This window comes from Pelodiscus sinensis, chromosome 20 (assembly GCF_049634645.1).
Source record: "Pelodiscus sinensis isolate JC-2024 chromosome 20, ASM4963464v1, whole genome shotgun sequence".
NCBI classification, from domain to species: Eukaryota; Metazoa; Chordata; order Testudines; family Trionychidae; genus Pelodiscus; species Pelodiscus sinensis.
Window position 1 is genome coordinate 13,807,682 of NC_134730.1, and position 17,637 is coordinate 13,825,318.

A 17,637-nucleotide genomic window follows, 5' to 3' on the forward strand; every position below is an offset into this window, starting at 1 on the left:
AAGCCAGTCAGATTGTGCCCCTCTGCTCCCTTGGAAGACAGTTCTAGAGAAACCTTCATCTAATTTCAAAGTCTAAATGTGTTGATGGCCAGTTTAATCCACATTTGTTCTCTTCATTCCCTTAGAGAGCGGCCAATGTCAAATGCTTCAAAAGATGCTTCCTACTGATGGAGCATTGGTCATTTTAACTCCATTTTTTTTGTAGGATGTTGGGCTTTGATGGGCCCTCCCGAGGCAAGAGGTCCCCTGGGTGAAGACCTCACTGTGCAGTGTTGGTATGGCAAAGGCTATGAGAATTATATTAAATACTGGTGTAGAGGAACAACATGGACATCCTGCCACATAGTTGTTAAGACGGGGTCAGAAGCAACGGTGAAGAGCGACAGAGTGTCCATCAGGGACATTCACACTTTCTGCATGTTCGTAGTGACCATGAGAAACCTCACAGTGGAAGACTCCGGGACTTACTGGTGTGGGATAGAGAGACCAGCAATGGATCTCATGTTCTCTGTGAAAGTGAATGTACTTCCTGGTAAGTTCCTGCATGAGTCATCTTTTATTTTTACTGGCTTACGTCACATTTTTTAAAGAACCCTTATTCCAAAGTTTCTACACAGTGACTTATGCTAGATTATGGGGTGTGAATTATAGCCAGACATCATTATTGCAGTGGACGTTTGTAAAAGATCAGTCTGAAGACATAAGCTAAACTGACAAAAGCAAATTTTAAACCTGGGCTCTAGCAGTGTCCAAGCACAAGGTAGTACCAGTTTAACTCTATTGTTTTAAATTCATTTGTACAGGTTGAAACTCTCTGGTTCAGAAAAATCCATCATCCGGAGTGATTTTAGTTAGCTGGAAGACCATTTTTCATGGGGTGTCATCAAGTTTCCACGGTCGCATAAAGTTTGTTTACAGTCAGCAGTCCTGGCTCTCAGTGTTCTGTGTTGTTATTTAGCTCTAATTTACCCCCAAATGTCCTCTGACAGCCCAGGGAGCAGTGGAAGTGTTGGTAATGCTGTTAGACAATATTGACCTCCCATGGCCTAGAAAATTCTCTCGTTCAAACCGGTCAAGTCCCAAGGGTTCCGTACTAGAGAGGGTCAACCTGTAGTTAAATCAGTGCACCTTTGTTTTCAGACCAAGCCTATGAGGAAGAGATCTGTATAAGGAATATAAACCTGTATGCTTCAGAGCAAAAACCAACCACCAACTGAGGGGAGCTAGAAGTGTCCCCCTCTGAGCAGATTATTCCCTAATTATGGGACTTTCCCCCGTTCCTCTAAAGTGGTAGCTATTGACAGAGGCCTATCTATGCGGGCCACTGGGTTGATTCAGTACAAGGATTCCCATGCAGGCTAGAGGCTGGGGACCAACTGGCTAAGCAGCAGCTCTGCAGAAAAGGACCTGGGGATTAAAGTAGAGGAGAAGCTGGATAGGAGTCAACAGTGTGCTCTTGTAGCCTTGTAGGTTAATGGTATATTAGGGTGCATTAGGTGGAGCATTACCAGCAGATGTAGGGAACTTATTATTCCCTTTTATTCAGCACAGGTGAGGCCACATGTGGAATACTGCAACCAATTCTGAGCCCCCTATTACAGAAAGGATGTGGATGCATTGGAGAGGGTCCAGCAGAGGTCAACAAAAATGATTAGGAGGCAAGAGCACAGGAGTTACATGGTGAAGCTGAGAGAGTTGGGTCTGTTTAGACTGCATAAGGGAAGAGTGAGGGGGGATTTGATAGCAGCCTTCAGCTACCTGAACGGAGGTTCCAAAGAGGATGGAGTGAGGCTGTTCTCAGTGGTGACAGAGGACAGGACAAGGCACTATCATCTCAAGTTGCAGTGAGGGAGGTTTAGATTGGATATTAAGGAAAACTGTTTCCCTAGGAGGGTGGGGAAGCACTAGAATGGGTTGCCTAGGGAGATGGTGGAATCTCCATCCCTATTTGTTTTTAAGTCCTGGCTTGACGAACCTCTAGCTAGGATGATTCAGTTGGGATTGGTCCAGCTTTGGGCAGGGGGTTGGACTCAACCTACTGAGGTCTCTTCCATCCCTATGATTCTATGTTCCAATATAAATCAGTACCAGAGAGCGGTGTGGGGAAAGAATATAGACTTAGCCTAGGCTGGCATGAGGAAGATGAGAAGAAGCCAGGGACTGCTGGCAGATGAGAGGATAGGCACAATATTTATAAAACATAATGTTTGTGATACATGTGTCCACCCAGGCTATGTCTAGACTGCAGGCTTCTTTCGAAAGATGCTCTTTTGAAAGCATCTTTCGAAAGAGCATCTTTCGAAAGATCGCGTCTAGACTGCACGCGGATCTTTCGAAAGAAAAATCTGCTTTTTCGAAAGAGAGCACCCAGCGAGTCTGGATGCTCTCTTTCGAAGACGGCCTCTTTACATTGAAGAACGCCTTCCTTCGAAAGAGGAATTTTCGAAGGAAGGCGTTCTTCCTCGTGAAACGAGGTTTACCGCCATCGAAAGAAAAGCCGCGTTCTTTCGAAATAATTTCGAAAGAACGCGGCTTGAGTCTGGACGCAGGGGAAGTTTTTTCAGGAAAAGGCTACTTTTCCCAAAAAAAACCCTGAGTCTGGACACGGCCCCAGAGTTGTAATATTTGTGCTAAAAGTCAAACAAGTTAACACATTACAAGTTAACTTAAGTATTTCATGAATGATAGTCAGGCCATTAATAACATGTTTATAATAAGATGGGAAGAGCAGTGAGCACCACGTAGGAAACCAAACTTCATCTTTCTAAATCCTTAATATCTATATGCAGTTTCAGGCCATGAGAAATAAAGAAGGAGATATAAGAATAGCCACAGACTTAAAACCAAGTGCCCCATGTCTCTGAGCTAGATATTAACAGTACAGGTTGCACATCTCTAGTCCAGAACCCTTGGGACCTGACCGGTTCTGAATGAGAGAATTTTCTGGACGATGGGAGGTTAATATTGTCTAGCAGCATTACCAACACTTCCACTGATTACTGGGCTCTTGAAAGACATTTAGGATTAAATTAGAGTTAAATAGCAACACAGAACACTGAAAGCCAGGACTAGGGGCTGTAAACAAACTTTATGGAACTGCAGGAAACTTGGCCACACTCACACCCATGAAGAGTGGACAACTGGCTAACTAAAATCATTCTGGATGATGGATGTTTCTGGATGAGAGAGTTCTGGATTAGAGAGGTTCGATCTGTAGTAGTCCAGCAAATGCATAAACAGAGTGTTCCATACCCTAAAAGCAAAGGCAGGTGCATACTCAGTTAACGGGAAGTAGTATACCCAGCCAAAATATTCTGAAAAAAATATCAGAGGACTGTTAACACAGACAAGTTTCCATGTTTACAGCTGTTCCTACCTCACCACCCCCAGCACCAGGAAAAGAGCCCACAGTGAATGCTGCCTTCAATAAGACTCCTTTCACATGGACTGTCCCTACAGTGGCTGAACCCAACTCCACTGTCCACAGGAGTGACCCTTCTCCAAGGTGAGTCCCCAGACACATTCTAGAGGGACCACGACTTGGTTAAAACACAAGCCAAGTCAAGTCTAGATACCAGGAGACCAGTATCTGAGATAGGCCAGAGAGAAGACCAAGACTCAGGTTTTAGCAGGAGATCAGAATCTAGGACAGACCAGAGGCTCAGGCTCAAGAGGCGGTACCAGGAGCAGGTAACCCAGGAGAGGCAGGCCAAAGCAAAGGAAAATCAAGCTGCACAATTTCCTGTACCTCAGCCTGATTTCCATAGAAGCAGGGAACCATTCAGGATCCTCTGCATTTTGTCACTCAGGGTATATCTACACGGCAATGCTATTTCAGGATGTCAGAGATATGCCAAAATAGCAACCCCATGTCTTTTGAATGCGCCCACTATTTCGAAATGTAGCGGATGTGCTATTTCACCATCTCTGTAAACCTCATTGTACGAAGAGGAAGGGATGGCTTGAAATAGTACTTTATTTCAAAATCTGCCACTGTGTAGACAGCGCCTCAGATCCCACGACTGGAGTCCTCTGTCGAAGTTCAACTTTGCCTGGTGGTGGCAGGTTGAAACCTATTGGTTCTAAAGAGCTCTGTGGACTAAGGTTCAAGACCCACAGCCCCGAGAAGAAGGCATGGGAGGGGGGTAGGCCTGTTTCACAGTGTTCTGGCATGGTCATGCTTTCTACGCTGCCCTTGGGGGGCAGGCACATCCCTGCAGACACCCATAGTGCTGGAGGCTTAATGACAAGCTCAGCGGCAGTAGCATGGAAGTCTAGGACCGATGCCGGCTTGAAGGCAGCACCAACCCCAATAGGAGGCGCCTGGGCTCACATCTTTGGTCTGAAGCAGCAGCACTGAAATCAGGGCTAGATTAAAGCAATGAGACCCCCATAGCTTCCTCCCTACCCGTCCCTGTGCCACTGACCCACCCCCACCTAGAGTCTGGAGCAGCAGGTGAAGTGGCATGGAACCCCACTTATCCCCTCCCTTGGCATGGAAGTGGCATGGAACCCCACTTATCCCCTCCCTTGGCATGGAAGTGGCATGGAACCCCACTTATCCTCCACCCCTTGGGGAGGGTCGAGGTGGCAAGAGAGGTCACCTTTCTCCTAGGTAGGCAAGAGGGGCAGCATCTCAGCAGCCAGGTCCAGGGGATGAGGCCAGGGGCAAGCACACCCATAGGTTTGCTAGACACCAGACAAAGCACTTGCCCCACCAGCTGCTCAGTTCTCGTCTGAACCCAGCTCCTCCCAAGTCTCCTTTGTAGACTGAATATTTTAATTCTAAACTCAACTGGCTGCTGAAGTCAAGGGGCTTGCACTTTAATTGTAAGGCGGGGAATCAGGAGATCCATGTTCTGTTCCCAGCTCTTCCACTACCTCACACTGGAGGTAACCACTTAACTTTAGTGCCTCAGTTTCTCTGTCTGTGGAATGAGGGTAATTCTCCCACATCGCAGCCAAAGGCAAGGAACTCTTTGATTAAAATGCTCTCTTAGGCTATGTCTACACTGCAATACTATTTTGGGATACCAGATTATCCCGAAATAGCTATCCCACGTCTTGACAGCAAGCCTGTTATGTCGGGCTCACTATTCCGACATCCCCGTAAACCTCATTCCACCAGGGTTAAGGGATGTTTCAGAGCAGCAGGTTATTTCAAAATTTGGTGCTGTGTAGATAGCGCCAAATTACTAAATAAGCTATTTTGAAATAAGATCAAAATAAGATATGCAATTTACATAGCTCAAATTGCGTATGTTATTTCGAGCTACAGTGCAGTGTAGACTCACCATTTAAAAGTTTCAAGCAGGAGGGGAAACAAACTCTCTTTTCCTCTTGCTTTTAGTACAAGAGACCCAGTCCTCCAGATCCTGATACCGTGCCTCCTGCTGGTTCTGCTTTTGATTTTGATCACTGTTATAGTGTTCAGACGGACCTCACAGAGGAAAGCCAAAGGTAGAAATGGTCACTTTACCGAGTAATGAGTCATTTCGCTCTTCAGTGCGGCCTGCATGTTCAGTTTCATTTCTCTGACCACCGGCTTCCTTCTACAAGTTTAGCAACAGGAAACTGCTTCCCAATTCACTACAAGCATCTAGTTACTGTCAGCCCCATCCCAGCATCTCTTCACACAGAGAGGGCATGCACAAACCAAAAGGCAGCTGAGCCCATGTGAGCACCATGCAAGTTCAGTGGGTTATACAGTGCCATGTTCAACAAACTCATTCTCCAAAAGCCCCTAGACAATGGAAACTGCTAAACACTGCGCCTTTTCTGAGGACAGCTTCTTTTACCTGACACTGTATCAAGGTGCCCAGATACTGGTGTGCCGAGGGTCTGAGAAACACCTAGACATATATAAAAAATATAGGTTCCCCGCGGCTCCAACCCCAAGAATCCCCAACCACAACCATAGCTTAGGCACCTAGCACAGGCCAGCTGGATGGGTTGGCTTGTTTACATCTAAAAAGCCTACAACTTATTAAGTTGCATACAGTTCTATACAAATTGACCAAAAACAATGGAGAAACACAGCAGTGGGGTCTCTCCTCATGTGATGGTGAATCACCAGATCATGAAAGTTCCTTTCCCAGTTGCTGCTACAAGGCTTCCAGTACTTCCAAAGGCCCAGTGCTGCCTGCACTCTGGGAATTGCCAAACCTCTGATTTTATTAGCCACAACTGAGCCAGCCCAGAAGCAATAGGACCAATTCCTTCCTTCCCAGAACAGCCTCTATAAGACTTCCTTTTATCGGGTCACACTTACCTTCCTTCCTAACCTCAGTGATCCTACAAATAGACTTTAATGAGCCTCATACCTACAGGCACAACCCCGGAGCTCTCTTTTACCAGCTCTGGCATGCAGTGAGAAAGGACGCCGCAGTGTTTTAGAAAGAAAAAGGGAAGTTAATGATTTTTCCTACCTTGCCTGCATTACATACACAGTCAAAGCAGAAGAGCTAGTGTTTGTCTACATGGGAAAGTTGCACTAGCTTCACTTCCCTTTGTTCTGGCAGAAAATGCCTTGTGTCCACGCACAAATGATCTAATGTCTGTTTATCTTGCACCTTATTTCAAAACAATTAAACCTCTATGGAAGCAACTTGACTCTTCCGGTGGGGGTTAGATTAGGGCATCCCCATGTCATTGTACCCACAGCCATTCCATTCCCCCTCCTAAGACCTTATATTTGAATCTCAGACTAGTTACAAGTACACAGAGTCTGAAGCCACCTTGTCACAAGGTCTTTCTGCATGGCTGGTGGCAGCCGACTCTCCTTAGATAGCCTGAATAGCTCCCAAGAAATGTTCCCAAACCTGGGCACAATGATCCCACCGTGAGATGCCAATCGGACCAGCATGAAACTCTCTGTAAAGTTTCTGCTGTGCTTAGTTATGGGAAGTCCTCCATTGGTAGCATTGCCTGACTCTTGTCTTCTCCTTGCCAAACATATCTGCAGAGTCCTAACCTCATGGTAGCAGGAAGGAGAGGCTGAGCTGTGGAGGAAGGTTAAACACCCTGGAGCGCCAATGTTCCCACTGCCCACATGCAATGAAAAGCATAGTGGGTCTGGGATCCAGAGATGTATATCTATGACTGTACTGGGCGGTTCACCTGCTTTATTTAGGCCTGCTGGGCAGAGTGCATGTTAGCCCCACCGGCTCCCCCAAGCTCGCTCACAGTGCCGTGTTTGACCAATTCCTTCTCTAAAAGCTCCTAGACAATGGACATTGCTAAGCTTTATGCCTTTCCAGAGGACAGCTTCGTTTACCTGGCATTGCACTGAGGTGCCCAGAGACCGGTGTGCCAAGGACCTTGGAAACACCTAGACAGACCTAAAAATGGTTTGACTTTGTTTTAACACTCTTCCTCTCTCCGGTTCTTTCAGCCCTTAAAAGAGCACCTGCGCACAGGGAAAAGAACTTCCACCCCTATCGGCTGGTAAGGCAGACCTGAGGTAGATGCCTGAATTTAGAATATTTCACACATTATTCAAAACCTGACACGGGCGGCGTTCCAGCGTTTGTCCCCTAGCGCTGATGGCTCTCAATACCAGTTCTGTAATGCATGCATCTATCCCCTTGTGCTGAAGTAACAGTAGCTGTCAGCCACGCTCGCCCAGCGTGTGACTCTCTCACCCTCTAGTGGCAGGTCCACATAAAAGAGCTTACTAACAGCTGCCACTTAGCAGAGTTACTGCTGCAGCAGAAGAGGTGGTGTACATAGGGGCTGGAACTAGGGGTGTGGAGGGGAGGGGGTGCTGCAACTAGAAGTGGTTTCCATTATATACAAGGTTTACCGTTTGGTTCAACAGTTCACAGCACCTCCACTGTCAAAAGTGTTCCAGGCCCACTGTTTTCAGTCTTGTAATGCTGAACGTGTCAAATTCAGCACCCACTGATGACTCGTTTTGGGGTCATTATTCCAACAAAGGTGCAGAGGAGAAACCGATTCCTGGCTTCTCTATCTCTATAGCTCCCCAGTGTGGCACTTTGGGGAGAAGGGCTCAGAGTTTGTCTGTTCTGAACACCTCATGTGTCTGTTTCAGGCACCTGGAGGCACAAAATTCTCTGCAACCAGTGATGCTGAACCCGGCAGTAAGGCAGCCGTCTGCCCAACCATGGAGGAGACACCCGACCCAGCAGCTGATGAGGCTGTGTATGAAAATGCCCCCAATGACACCCAGGTAGGAAGCCCAATGGCAGAGTGCTGCTGGAGAGTGCAAGTCACTGGCACAGGAATTCTTCACAAGGCCAGAGCTGGGAATAAGGCAGGTCTGATGTTTTCCATCAACATTTTTCCAACAGAAAATTGGGTTTTCAACCAAAAAAAAAATCCATGGATAGCATCCGTTCTCCTCACTAAGTTTCGATTTTTCTCTGGAAAACCAGTTATCTAAAAAACTGAAACACTTTGCACTTTGGAGAAGTTTTTAACTAAAATTGGTTTTTCTTTTTGTTATGGAAAACAAAAAAATAGGGTTTGGTTATTTGATTTTTTTATGACAAGTCCAGGTTTTCTGTGGAAAACTGAGGAATGCCAAAAATATTTGGATTTGTCTTTATTTCCTTTGTAAGGTAGCACATTGTCCCATTAGCTAACAGAGTAATGGAGTAATTAAAAGAATCTATGGGTAAATTCTTCCCTCTGAGCCTTCCTGCACTGACCCTTTTCCTCTGTCTTAAAGATCACTAGTCTCAGTTTGTGGCAACAACTAATGAACTGTACAGGAAAGTGCAACAGAATTAGTTGAGGGCATTTTTCTCTAGTTCCTGGAGCTGCTCCAAATAACCAGCACCCTCTGATTCATGGTGCTTTTGTTGCAGGCTTCAGGATCGATGGAAGAGGTTGTTCCTGACACGGTGACATGTCCAATCTCACATACGCAGATCATCTATACCAATATGGAGCCAAATCCACGCAGTAGGACAACCCCTTCTCGACCTTCAGCAAAGCCTGGGAAGAACGCCACTGGGTGAAGCTTTTCAGTGCTTTTGGAACATTCCCCCTCTGACTTCTGTAATGTTTAGCAGCTTGTTCTCATTTTCCTGCAGTTAGCAAGAAGCTTTCAGTTTCCTGTTCCTCCATTATTCTTCTTATGCCAGGTCCTGGTGTACTGAGACATTAGAGTTGCTGCTGATTGTGTCCCATTTCCATCATTTTGCAGATTTACTTACTACTCCGTTCTACTTGTTCACTTCCAGGTGAAACAGAACAAATTCCCAGTGCTTTCCCCTTCTGAATGGGTGGAAGCATTTTTAGAAGGACCTTGGATGGTTCTGCAGGTTTGACACAGTCCCTCCTCTGTCTGACAGTTTGTTCCTGCCTTAAAGTTAGACAATTGTTAATAAAAAAAGCCCTTTTCTCTCTTCTGGATTCTGTTCCTTGCAATGACTCAATAACAGGGTGCCTGGGACAACATGGGAAAGGGTTAATGTCTAATTGTACCTGTAATAAGTCGTCAGCTCAATTCCTTTGGTAGTGTCAACATGACAATAAAAGGCAACCTGAACTAGGCTGTATTTCCTCCCTCCCAGGATTTACAACCGTGCTGGGTAACCTGAGGCCCATTGGGGTTCTATGTGTGGTCCATAAGATATTTTGTTTACTGTTGCCCATGCGCAGGGTTGCCAGATTTCACTGGTGTCCGTCCGTGTCATTTTTCCATGCTGGTGTAACTAAAGTGATATGCATGTAAAACAAAGGCACGTAAAGTGAGTTGTGTGCTGATTGCACACAACACTGACAATGAGAGCTGAGCGCTCCCTCTGCACCCAGTCAAAGCACTGCTACTGTTCAATCGGCACAACCTGCAAATTCTAGGCATGCAAGTGCAGTTGGCAAAACTATCATCTCCTGGGAGATCTCGTTACGACAGTCTTGCGGCCCACTGAGATGATGGAAAGCCTCTCATATCCCTAGTCTAGGTTGCTCGTTACTGATTTAGAAGCTCTGAGGCTATGTCTACACTGCAGCATTATTTCGGAATAACTGATGTTATTCCAAAAAAACATAGCCTGCATCTAGACAGCAAGCAGTTATTTTGACATAAAGTTGAAATAATGTTGAGTTGGAGGACTGCTTACTCAGACTCCTGTAACCCTCATTTTACAAGGAGTAAGGGAAGTCAGAGGAAGAGTGCTCTAACTCGGACTTCCTGTTGCATAGACTGTCAAAAGCCGAAATAAGCTATTTCAACTTAAGCTACGCAATTGACATAGTTCAAATTGCATAGCTTATTTCAGCTGTGCCCTGCTGTGTAGACATGCCCTTAGAAGCGTTCGTCTCTCTGTGTCCCTTGCTCAAGGGTATCTGAATCTTCATAATTAATTAGCATCAAAATTTCCCAATGAACTCATGCCAGTGAGACAGATGAGGTGATGAACATGTGAAACGGGATGGTGCGGTGGGAGAGCAAAGAGCCAGATTCACAGATGTCATAAACAAGTGGAACTCGACTGAAATCATGAAGACAGGCATCAGAGAATCTGCCTCTGAAACAGTCACATGGGCTCACAGTGGCCTCAGTTTAAAGATGGAACTGCTGGCAGGGTGTTCTACACCATGGAATTCAGTCCCGTCTTGCTCCAAAATAGTCAGATGTCCTGCCATTAAAAGTCTATCTCGTCTCCAAGGCTTGTGGGAACGGAGGGACTCAGAGATTGTTAGTATTTATGTAATCTGAGCTGGGATCAGTGGCTGGAGTTTGTTATAATGAATGGAATGATCACCTCTCTAAATGAGTAGTAATAGAGATGTAGCCATGTTAGTCTGGTCTTGCTGAAACAAATGCTATGCAGCATTTTCAAGACTAACAAGATGGTTTATTAGGTGATGAGCTTTCATGGGCCAGACCCACTTCCTCAGATCAAATTGTGGAAGAAAATTGGCATGGCCATATTACCTTATATATATTACCTCATAGACATTAAAATCCCCCCCTTTCCCCCTCTGTTCTAAAATCTGATTTGTCTATTTTAGATGTGTTTATTTTTTTTGCTTGTATTCCTTTGGGTATGTCTATACAAGCCACCCGAGTTCGAACTAGGGTGGCTAATGAAGTCATTCGAACTTGCAAATGAAGCCCAGGATTAAAATATCCCAGGCTTTATTTGCATGTTCCCGGGTGCTGCCATTTTTAAACGCCCGATAGTTCAAACTCCCTGCGCGCGGCTACACGCAGCATGGGCTAGGTAGTTCGAATTAAAGCTCCTAATTCGAACTACCATTACTCCTCATTGCATATATACCCTTAGGTATATATATGGCCGTGCCAATTTTCTTCCACAATTTGATCTGAGGAAGTGGGTCTGGCCTACGAAAGCTCATCACCTAATAAACCATCTTGTTAGTCTTTAAAGTGCTGCATAGTCCTGTCTTTTCTCTCTAAATGAGGAAGCGGTCCTTAAAGAGAACAGATGCAATTACAGACACTTGTGGCTTAAGTTCCGCTTTATCTCCTTTGTTCACTAGTGATAATAACTTGCCTTGATCACTATTTGATACACTATGACAATGAGTGTTATGTCATGGGGAGTTTCACAGCATAGGAAGAAATCAGTGGAAAGGCAGAGAGTTGGAGTAGGTGCAAGTGTCCATTTTATTGCATAACACAGAATTCACTAGAACAAGCCCAAACTAGCTGGGCTGACCCCAGTGACCTACTCAGTTACCATAACAACAAGATCTATATCTACAACCCAATATACAAGGAGTGCCTGAATAATTATATTGCAAGCAATTGTGTCATTAGTGAACATGTGAAACAGGATGCAGTGGTGGGAGAGCAGAGCATGTTTTGTTAGTCTTTAAGGTTCTGCAAGACTATTTGTTGTTTTTTAAGTTTTTCCAGTTACGGACTAACTCGGCTACCCCTCTGAAACTTATTGATGAAAAGGATTGTCATCAGTAAAAAGTGACCACCTCAGTTCCTTCTGGACTGTAGACATGCCCATTAAAAGGTTGTTTGCTCTGAAGCTGTATTTCCATAGTCACAGGTGTTGGAATTTCTTAGGGTATGTCTACACTGCAAAGGTTTTTTTCAGAAAAATGGCCATTTTTCCGAAAAAAACCTCAGTTATGTCCACACTGCAATTGCGTTCTTTCAAAAGAACAGAGGAGTTTTTCCGATAGGGGTAAACCTCTTTCTACGAGGAAGAAGCCTTTTCTGAGCACTCTTTTGGAAAATGATGTGTGTGGATGGGGAAGAGGGGTTTTTTTTGAAAGAAGAGGTTCCCAGGAAATAGCACAGGTGCCATGGTGGCTTCTCCGTCCAAAGTAATTATAATTCTATAGTTCCTGTGTCCTGGCCCCTCTTAGAGCTGTGGGTACCCTGGACAAGCCTTGTGGAAGGAAGCCAGCCCTGGAGCAGCACCTGTCCACGCGACTCCCCCTGCCACAGACCTGCTGACTCATGGCATAGCCAGAAGCCCCCTGAGCACAACCAGGGCTCTCTGGACCCGAGGGGTAGCAAGTGGCGGGCACCCTCGTGGTCTGGAGCGGAGATCCTGTCCTCCTCGAGCTGTGGGGGGTGGAAGAAACCCTACAGGATCTCTGCTCCAAACGCCACAATGCGGACATTTATGGCCAGATGGCCAAGACCCTGACCGAGCGAGGACACACACACTGGACCTTAGAACAGGTTCAGAGTAGAGTTAAGAAGCTCCACCAGGGAGCTCCAAGGCAGGACCCCACACCTGCCCCTATTATGCAGAGCTTCACCAGATCCTGGGGGTAGGGAAGCTCTTTCTCCACCTGTTGTCATTGACTCCGGGATGGAGATGCCTGTCATTGCCCAGCCCGAGGTGGCAGAGGAGGAGGAAGATGACGGACAGCAGGAGCACGAGGAGGAGGAGGAGGATGTGGCCACAATGATGCTGTCCCTGGAGCCTGTTGCCACGAGCCTGGACATGTCCCAGGCATCGTCTGATGCCAAGGAGGGATCTTGGGGTGAGTGCTCTCGGTTTGTCACACACACAGGGCGGGGGAGGCAGGCGCAGGGGGGTGCAAGCGTCACTCAGCCTGCTCGGGCTGGACATCGTGCTGCAGTCTGTGCACATGGAACCACGTGCAGTGTTATTGTGTGCCACGTGGACTCAAGAGGCAGCCCCTAAGCCCACTCAGGCCCTGCTCCCAGGCTCAGGGGAGGCCACACACACATCTGGCCCCAAGGCAGGAGGACACCCTCCCACCACCTGCCATGGCTGGAAGCAGGCTAGCCACAAGGGTGCAGGCATAACCCCAGACACACCGAGAAGAGCCGCACACAGCACATGGGCATGCCTGCCCGCACAAGGCAGCACCTGCTCCCGGGGACAGTGCCGCGAGGCTCAGGTGTGTGTGCAGTCCCCAGGGAAGACCAGGCTGCTCCCGGCTCCTCTGCCACCCATGGGATCCCACTGTGGCCAGATACTTCCCTTGCCTGCTTATCCATGGAGGAGGGGGGGAAGCGGGCAGCATGGTTCCCTGGGCACCTCGGGGCCCTGTGAGGCAGGGTCTGCTGTGCAGGCCACACATGGCCTTGCTCTCAGGACATCCCCCTCCTCTCAGCTGAGGAGTGTTGGTCACTGGTCACAGACGGGGGCACTGCCTCAGGGACAGTGTCTGCATGGATGACCGACCTCCTCTCCTTCTTTGCATTCTCCCTATCCAAACCAGCCAGGACCGAGGGGCGAGCCATGCCACATGAGCCAGCTTTTTCGATGTGCTGTGGCAGCGTGGACGCTCTTTCAGAAGAAGTGTTTTCGGAAGATCTCTTCTGGAAAAGCGTCTTCCGAAAGCAGCCTGCAGTCTAGACATAGCCTTAGAGGTGTCCGTGTCTGCATCCCAAGGGGAGGAGTTTCCGAATTCTGATAATTTATTAGAATCAAACTTTTGCAAAAAAAAAATTCTTTCACATGAATTGAAACATTTCATTTTGATAAATTCAAAACCTAATTCAAACTTACATGGAAAGTCAATATTTAAATGGTAAAATCAAAATATTTTGTCCTGAAAAAGTCAAAATGGGGGAGGGGTATTGACTTTTAAAAAAAAAATTACCCATGACCTCCATAACCTGCCTTGTTATCTTTTCTTCGCTCTCTTTTAATTTTACCCTTTGGTTTTGTCAGAAGTGTAAGGGAAGTGTGAGGTTAGCACAGAGGAAAAGGAATCAGATAAGAAAAAGAGAAGCAGAAACGTTTAAATGCCTGCCACAGCAGGTTGGCACATTCCAGTAGGCAGTGTCACATTCTCAGAAGTAGTGTTCATTGTTGGTGCATTTTAAAGAAAATGCGCGAGAAAGAGGCGATCGCTGGGAAGATGCAGCTGACCTTTACCAGGGTGATTTTCCTTTTACCAGGTGAGAGGTTTATGTTCATCTGTTCATGCTACCAACTTTACCCAGGAGGTGGATTCGCCACTGGGCTCACATTCCTTTTCTTCCCTTCTCGTCTGTCTGTCTGAGAAAAGAGAGATTCCAATAGAAAAATTGCGAGAGGGAGGAGCAAACAATCTGATCTTTCTATTGATGGTTTGGTACTTTGTAACCTTAGCAGTAACACTACTGGTTGTTGTGCATATAACACCAGTGGTACCAAAGGATATTTCGTATAAGGGTTCTTCTGGTGCATTGTGTGGTCTGGTGCATAGGACAATGATTGACATGGGCTAAAAGAAAGGAATCTCTTGAGGTGCTGCTCTGAATCCTCTGCCCTTCTGGGAAGAGTCTGTGATGAATTTTGCTTTTTGTTTTGTTTTTCAGGCTGTTTCTCTGCATCAGCTGCCTCTGTGCTCACTGCCTCTGGGGAGATGAGAGGGCCCTGGGTGGGTCTGTGTCTGTGCCATGTCAATACCAGGAAAAATATCAGGGAGACCTGAAATACTGGTGCATAGGAGCAGAGTGGAGCAACTGCTCTAAAGTCATTGACACTGCAGGGATGGAGGCTGAGGTGAAGCCAGTCAGCGTCTCCATCCGATACAATCACACCCTGAACACGTTCACTGTGACCATGGAGAACCTGACTCTGGAAGATGCTGGGACCTACTGGTGCAGAATAAATAAAGCTGCTAGATTAGATGCTTATTCTCTGGTTAATAACACTGTTGTTCGAGAAGGAAAAGGCAAGTCTTGTTCTGCTGTCCTGCTAGTGAGCTGAGGCCCAGCAGTGGCTGAAGGGGGCCGGGGGAAAAGCAGGAGAGAGAGAGAGAGAGAGACAGAGACAGAGAGGCTAATTTTATCTGTTAAGCAACAACCAGCTGGAGAGAAGTCTCACTGCAGCTAGGGGAGGGAGGTGCAGTCAGTAGGGACTGAGGCAGGACATTCCCAACCCAACTTTCCCTCACCCTACGATGTGCCCAGCAGGGGCACCATTTCAGATTTGGGAGAGGGCAACCTACACATGCCCTGATTTGGCAGGGGGAGTGAGAGCATGGAGGGGGCAAACTGAGGACAGTGGCTTCAACAGTGTTACTGAGCATGCTCAGTACAAGCTAAGCAGCAAATGGGAGGAACTGATTCCATTCACCCTCCCCAATACGCGTATCATTCTCTTTATAAGGTTACCAATGCACTGGAAATCTCTAGGGTGGTTTTTGTTTCTTTCACAGATAACCTAGCAATTAGCTGGCAGGAGCACTGTATCTAATTCCTAAATAAAATAAATAAAATTTAAATAAATATTAATCTCACTCAGCTCTAATATTCATATTCTGATATCTTGTGGCAAGTCACTTAAGGGACACTAGTTAGTCTTAAAATTGTAATGTATATTCTTACTTTGTTACTAACTGCAGAGGGAGAGAGCAAGAGACTGTCAGGACTCCTGAGCTGTATCTCAGCTCTGGAATTGGAGTGTGGGGGGCTAGTTTCATAGATTTCATAGAATCATAGAACTGGAAGAGACCTCAGAAGGTCATCAAGTCCAACCCCCTGCTCTAGGCAGGACCAATTCCAACTAAATCAACCCGGCCAGGGCTTTGTCAAGCCGAGACTTAAACACCTCTAGGGATGGAGACTCCACTACTTCCCTAGGTAACCCATTCCAGTGCTTCACCACCCTCCCAGTGAAATAGTTTTTCCTAATATCCAACCTGGACCTCTCCCACCACAACTTGAGACCATTGCTCCTTGTTCTGCCATCTGTCACTACTGAGAACAGCCTCTCTCCATCCTCTTTGGAACCTCCTTCAGGAAGTAGAAGACTGCTATCAAATCCCCCCTCACTCTTCGCTTCTGCAGACTAAACAGACCCAACTCCCTCAGCCTCTCCTCATAAGTCATATGCTCCAGCCCCCTAATCATTTTGGTTGCCCTCCGCTGGACCCTCTCCAATGCGTCCACATCTTTTTTGTAGTGGGGGACCCAGAACTGGACACAATACTCCAGATGTGGCCTAACCAAAGCCGAATAAAGGGGAATAATGACATCTCTGGATCTGCTGGTAATGCTCCTCTTAATGCAACCTAATATGCCATTAGCCTTCTTGGGTACAAGGGCACACTGTTGACTCATATTCAGCTTCTCATCCACTGTAACCCCCAGGTCCTTTTCTGCAGAACTACTACTTAACTGGTTGGTCCCCAGCTTGTAACTATGCTTGGGATTCTTCTGTCCCAAGTTCAGGACTCTACACTTGTCCTTGTTGAACCTCATCAGATTTCTAGTGGCCCAATCCTCCAATTTGTCTAAGTCACTCTGGACCCTATCTCTGCCCTTAAGCGTATCTACCTCTCCCCCCAGCTTAGTGTCATCCGCAAACTTGCTGAGGGTGCAATCCATCCCCTCATCCAGGTCATTATTGAACAAAACCGGCCCTAGAACCGAACCTTGGGGCACTCTGCTAGAAACCGACCGCTATCCTGACATCAAACCGTTGATCACTACTCGCTGGGCCCGGCCTTCTAGCCATCTTTCTATCCATCTTACCGTCCATTTTTCCAATCCACATTCCCTTAACTTGCTGGCAAGAATATTGTGGGAGACCATATCAAAAGCCTTGCTAAAGTCAAGGTATATCACATTCACTGACTTTCCCATGTCCACCGAGCCAGTTACCTCATCATAGAAGCTAATCAGATTGGTCAGGCACAACTTGCCTTTTGTGAATTCATGCTGACTATTCCTAATCACTTTCCTCTCATCCAAGTGCCTCAAAATGGATTCCTTAAGGATCCCTTCCATGTTTTTTCCAGGAACCGAGGTAAGACTGACCTGCCTATAGTTCCCTGGATCGCCCTTCTTCCCTTTTTTGAAGATGGGCACTACATTTGCCTTTTTCCAATCATCCGGGATTTCTCCCGATCTCCACGACTTTTCAAAGATAATGGCCAAAGGCTCCTCAATGACATTTGCCAACTCCCTCAGTACCCTCGGATGCATTAAGTCCAGACCCATGGATTTGTGTATGTTTAGCTTTTCTAAATAGTTCCTAACCTGTTCTTTACCCACCACGGGCATCTTCATCCCATCTTGCGTCACTTAGCGCAGAAGTCCAGGAGCCGACTTTGTCCGTGAATACAGAGGCAAAGAAAGCATTGAGTACTTCAGCTTTCCTCACATTATCTGTCACTAGGTTACCTCCTTCATCCATTAGGGGCCGCACACCCTCTCTGATCACCTTCTTCTTGTTAATATGCCTGTAGAAACCTTTC

At 46.6% G+C, this 17,637-nt stretch overlaps 2 protein-coding genes across 2 annotated transcripts in view; both read left to right on the forward strand.

Annotated features, from left to right (window-relative positions):
• Positions 1–17,637, forward strand: part of LOC142819112 (uncharacterized) — a 111,246-nt gene that overhangs the window by 49,955 nt on the left and 43,654 nt on the right. The gene's annotated exons all lie outside the window — the stretch shown is intronic.
• Positions 76–8,984, forward strand: LOC142819176 (CMRF35-like molecule 9). Its single transcript, XM_075904263.1, has 6 exons — positions 76–532; positions 3,367–3,505; positions 5,351–5,460; positions 7,394–7,446; positions 8,054–8,191; positions 8,832–8,984. The coding sequence occupies exons 1-6, from the start codon at positions 220–222 to the stop codon at positions 8,982–8,984; spliced, it is 906 nt and encodes a 301-aa protein (XP_075760378.1). The 5' UTR covers positions 76–219.

Bases quoted from the DNA above. Each gene is read 5' to 3' on its own strand.
- LOC142819176 (XM_075904263.1), top strand. From the start codon at position 220: ATGGGCCCTCCCGAGGCAAGAGGTCCCCTGGGTGAAGACCTCACTGTG. The intron at 533-3,366 runs GTAAGTTCCTGC...CCATGTTTACAG, and splicing joins GAAAGTGAATGTACTTCCTG to CTGTTCCTACCTCACCACCC. The intron at 7,447-8,053 runs GTAAGGCAGACC...TGTCTGTTTCAG, and splicing joins ACTTCCACCCCTATCGGCTG to GCACCTGGAGGCACAAAATT.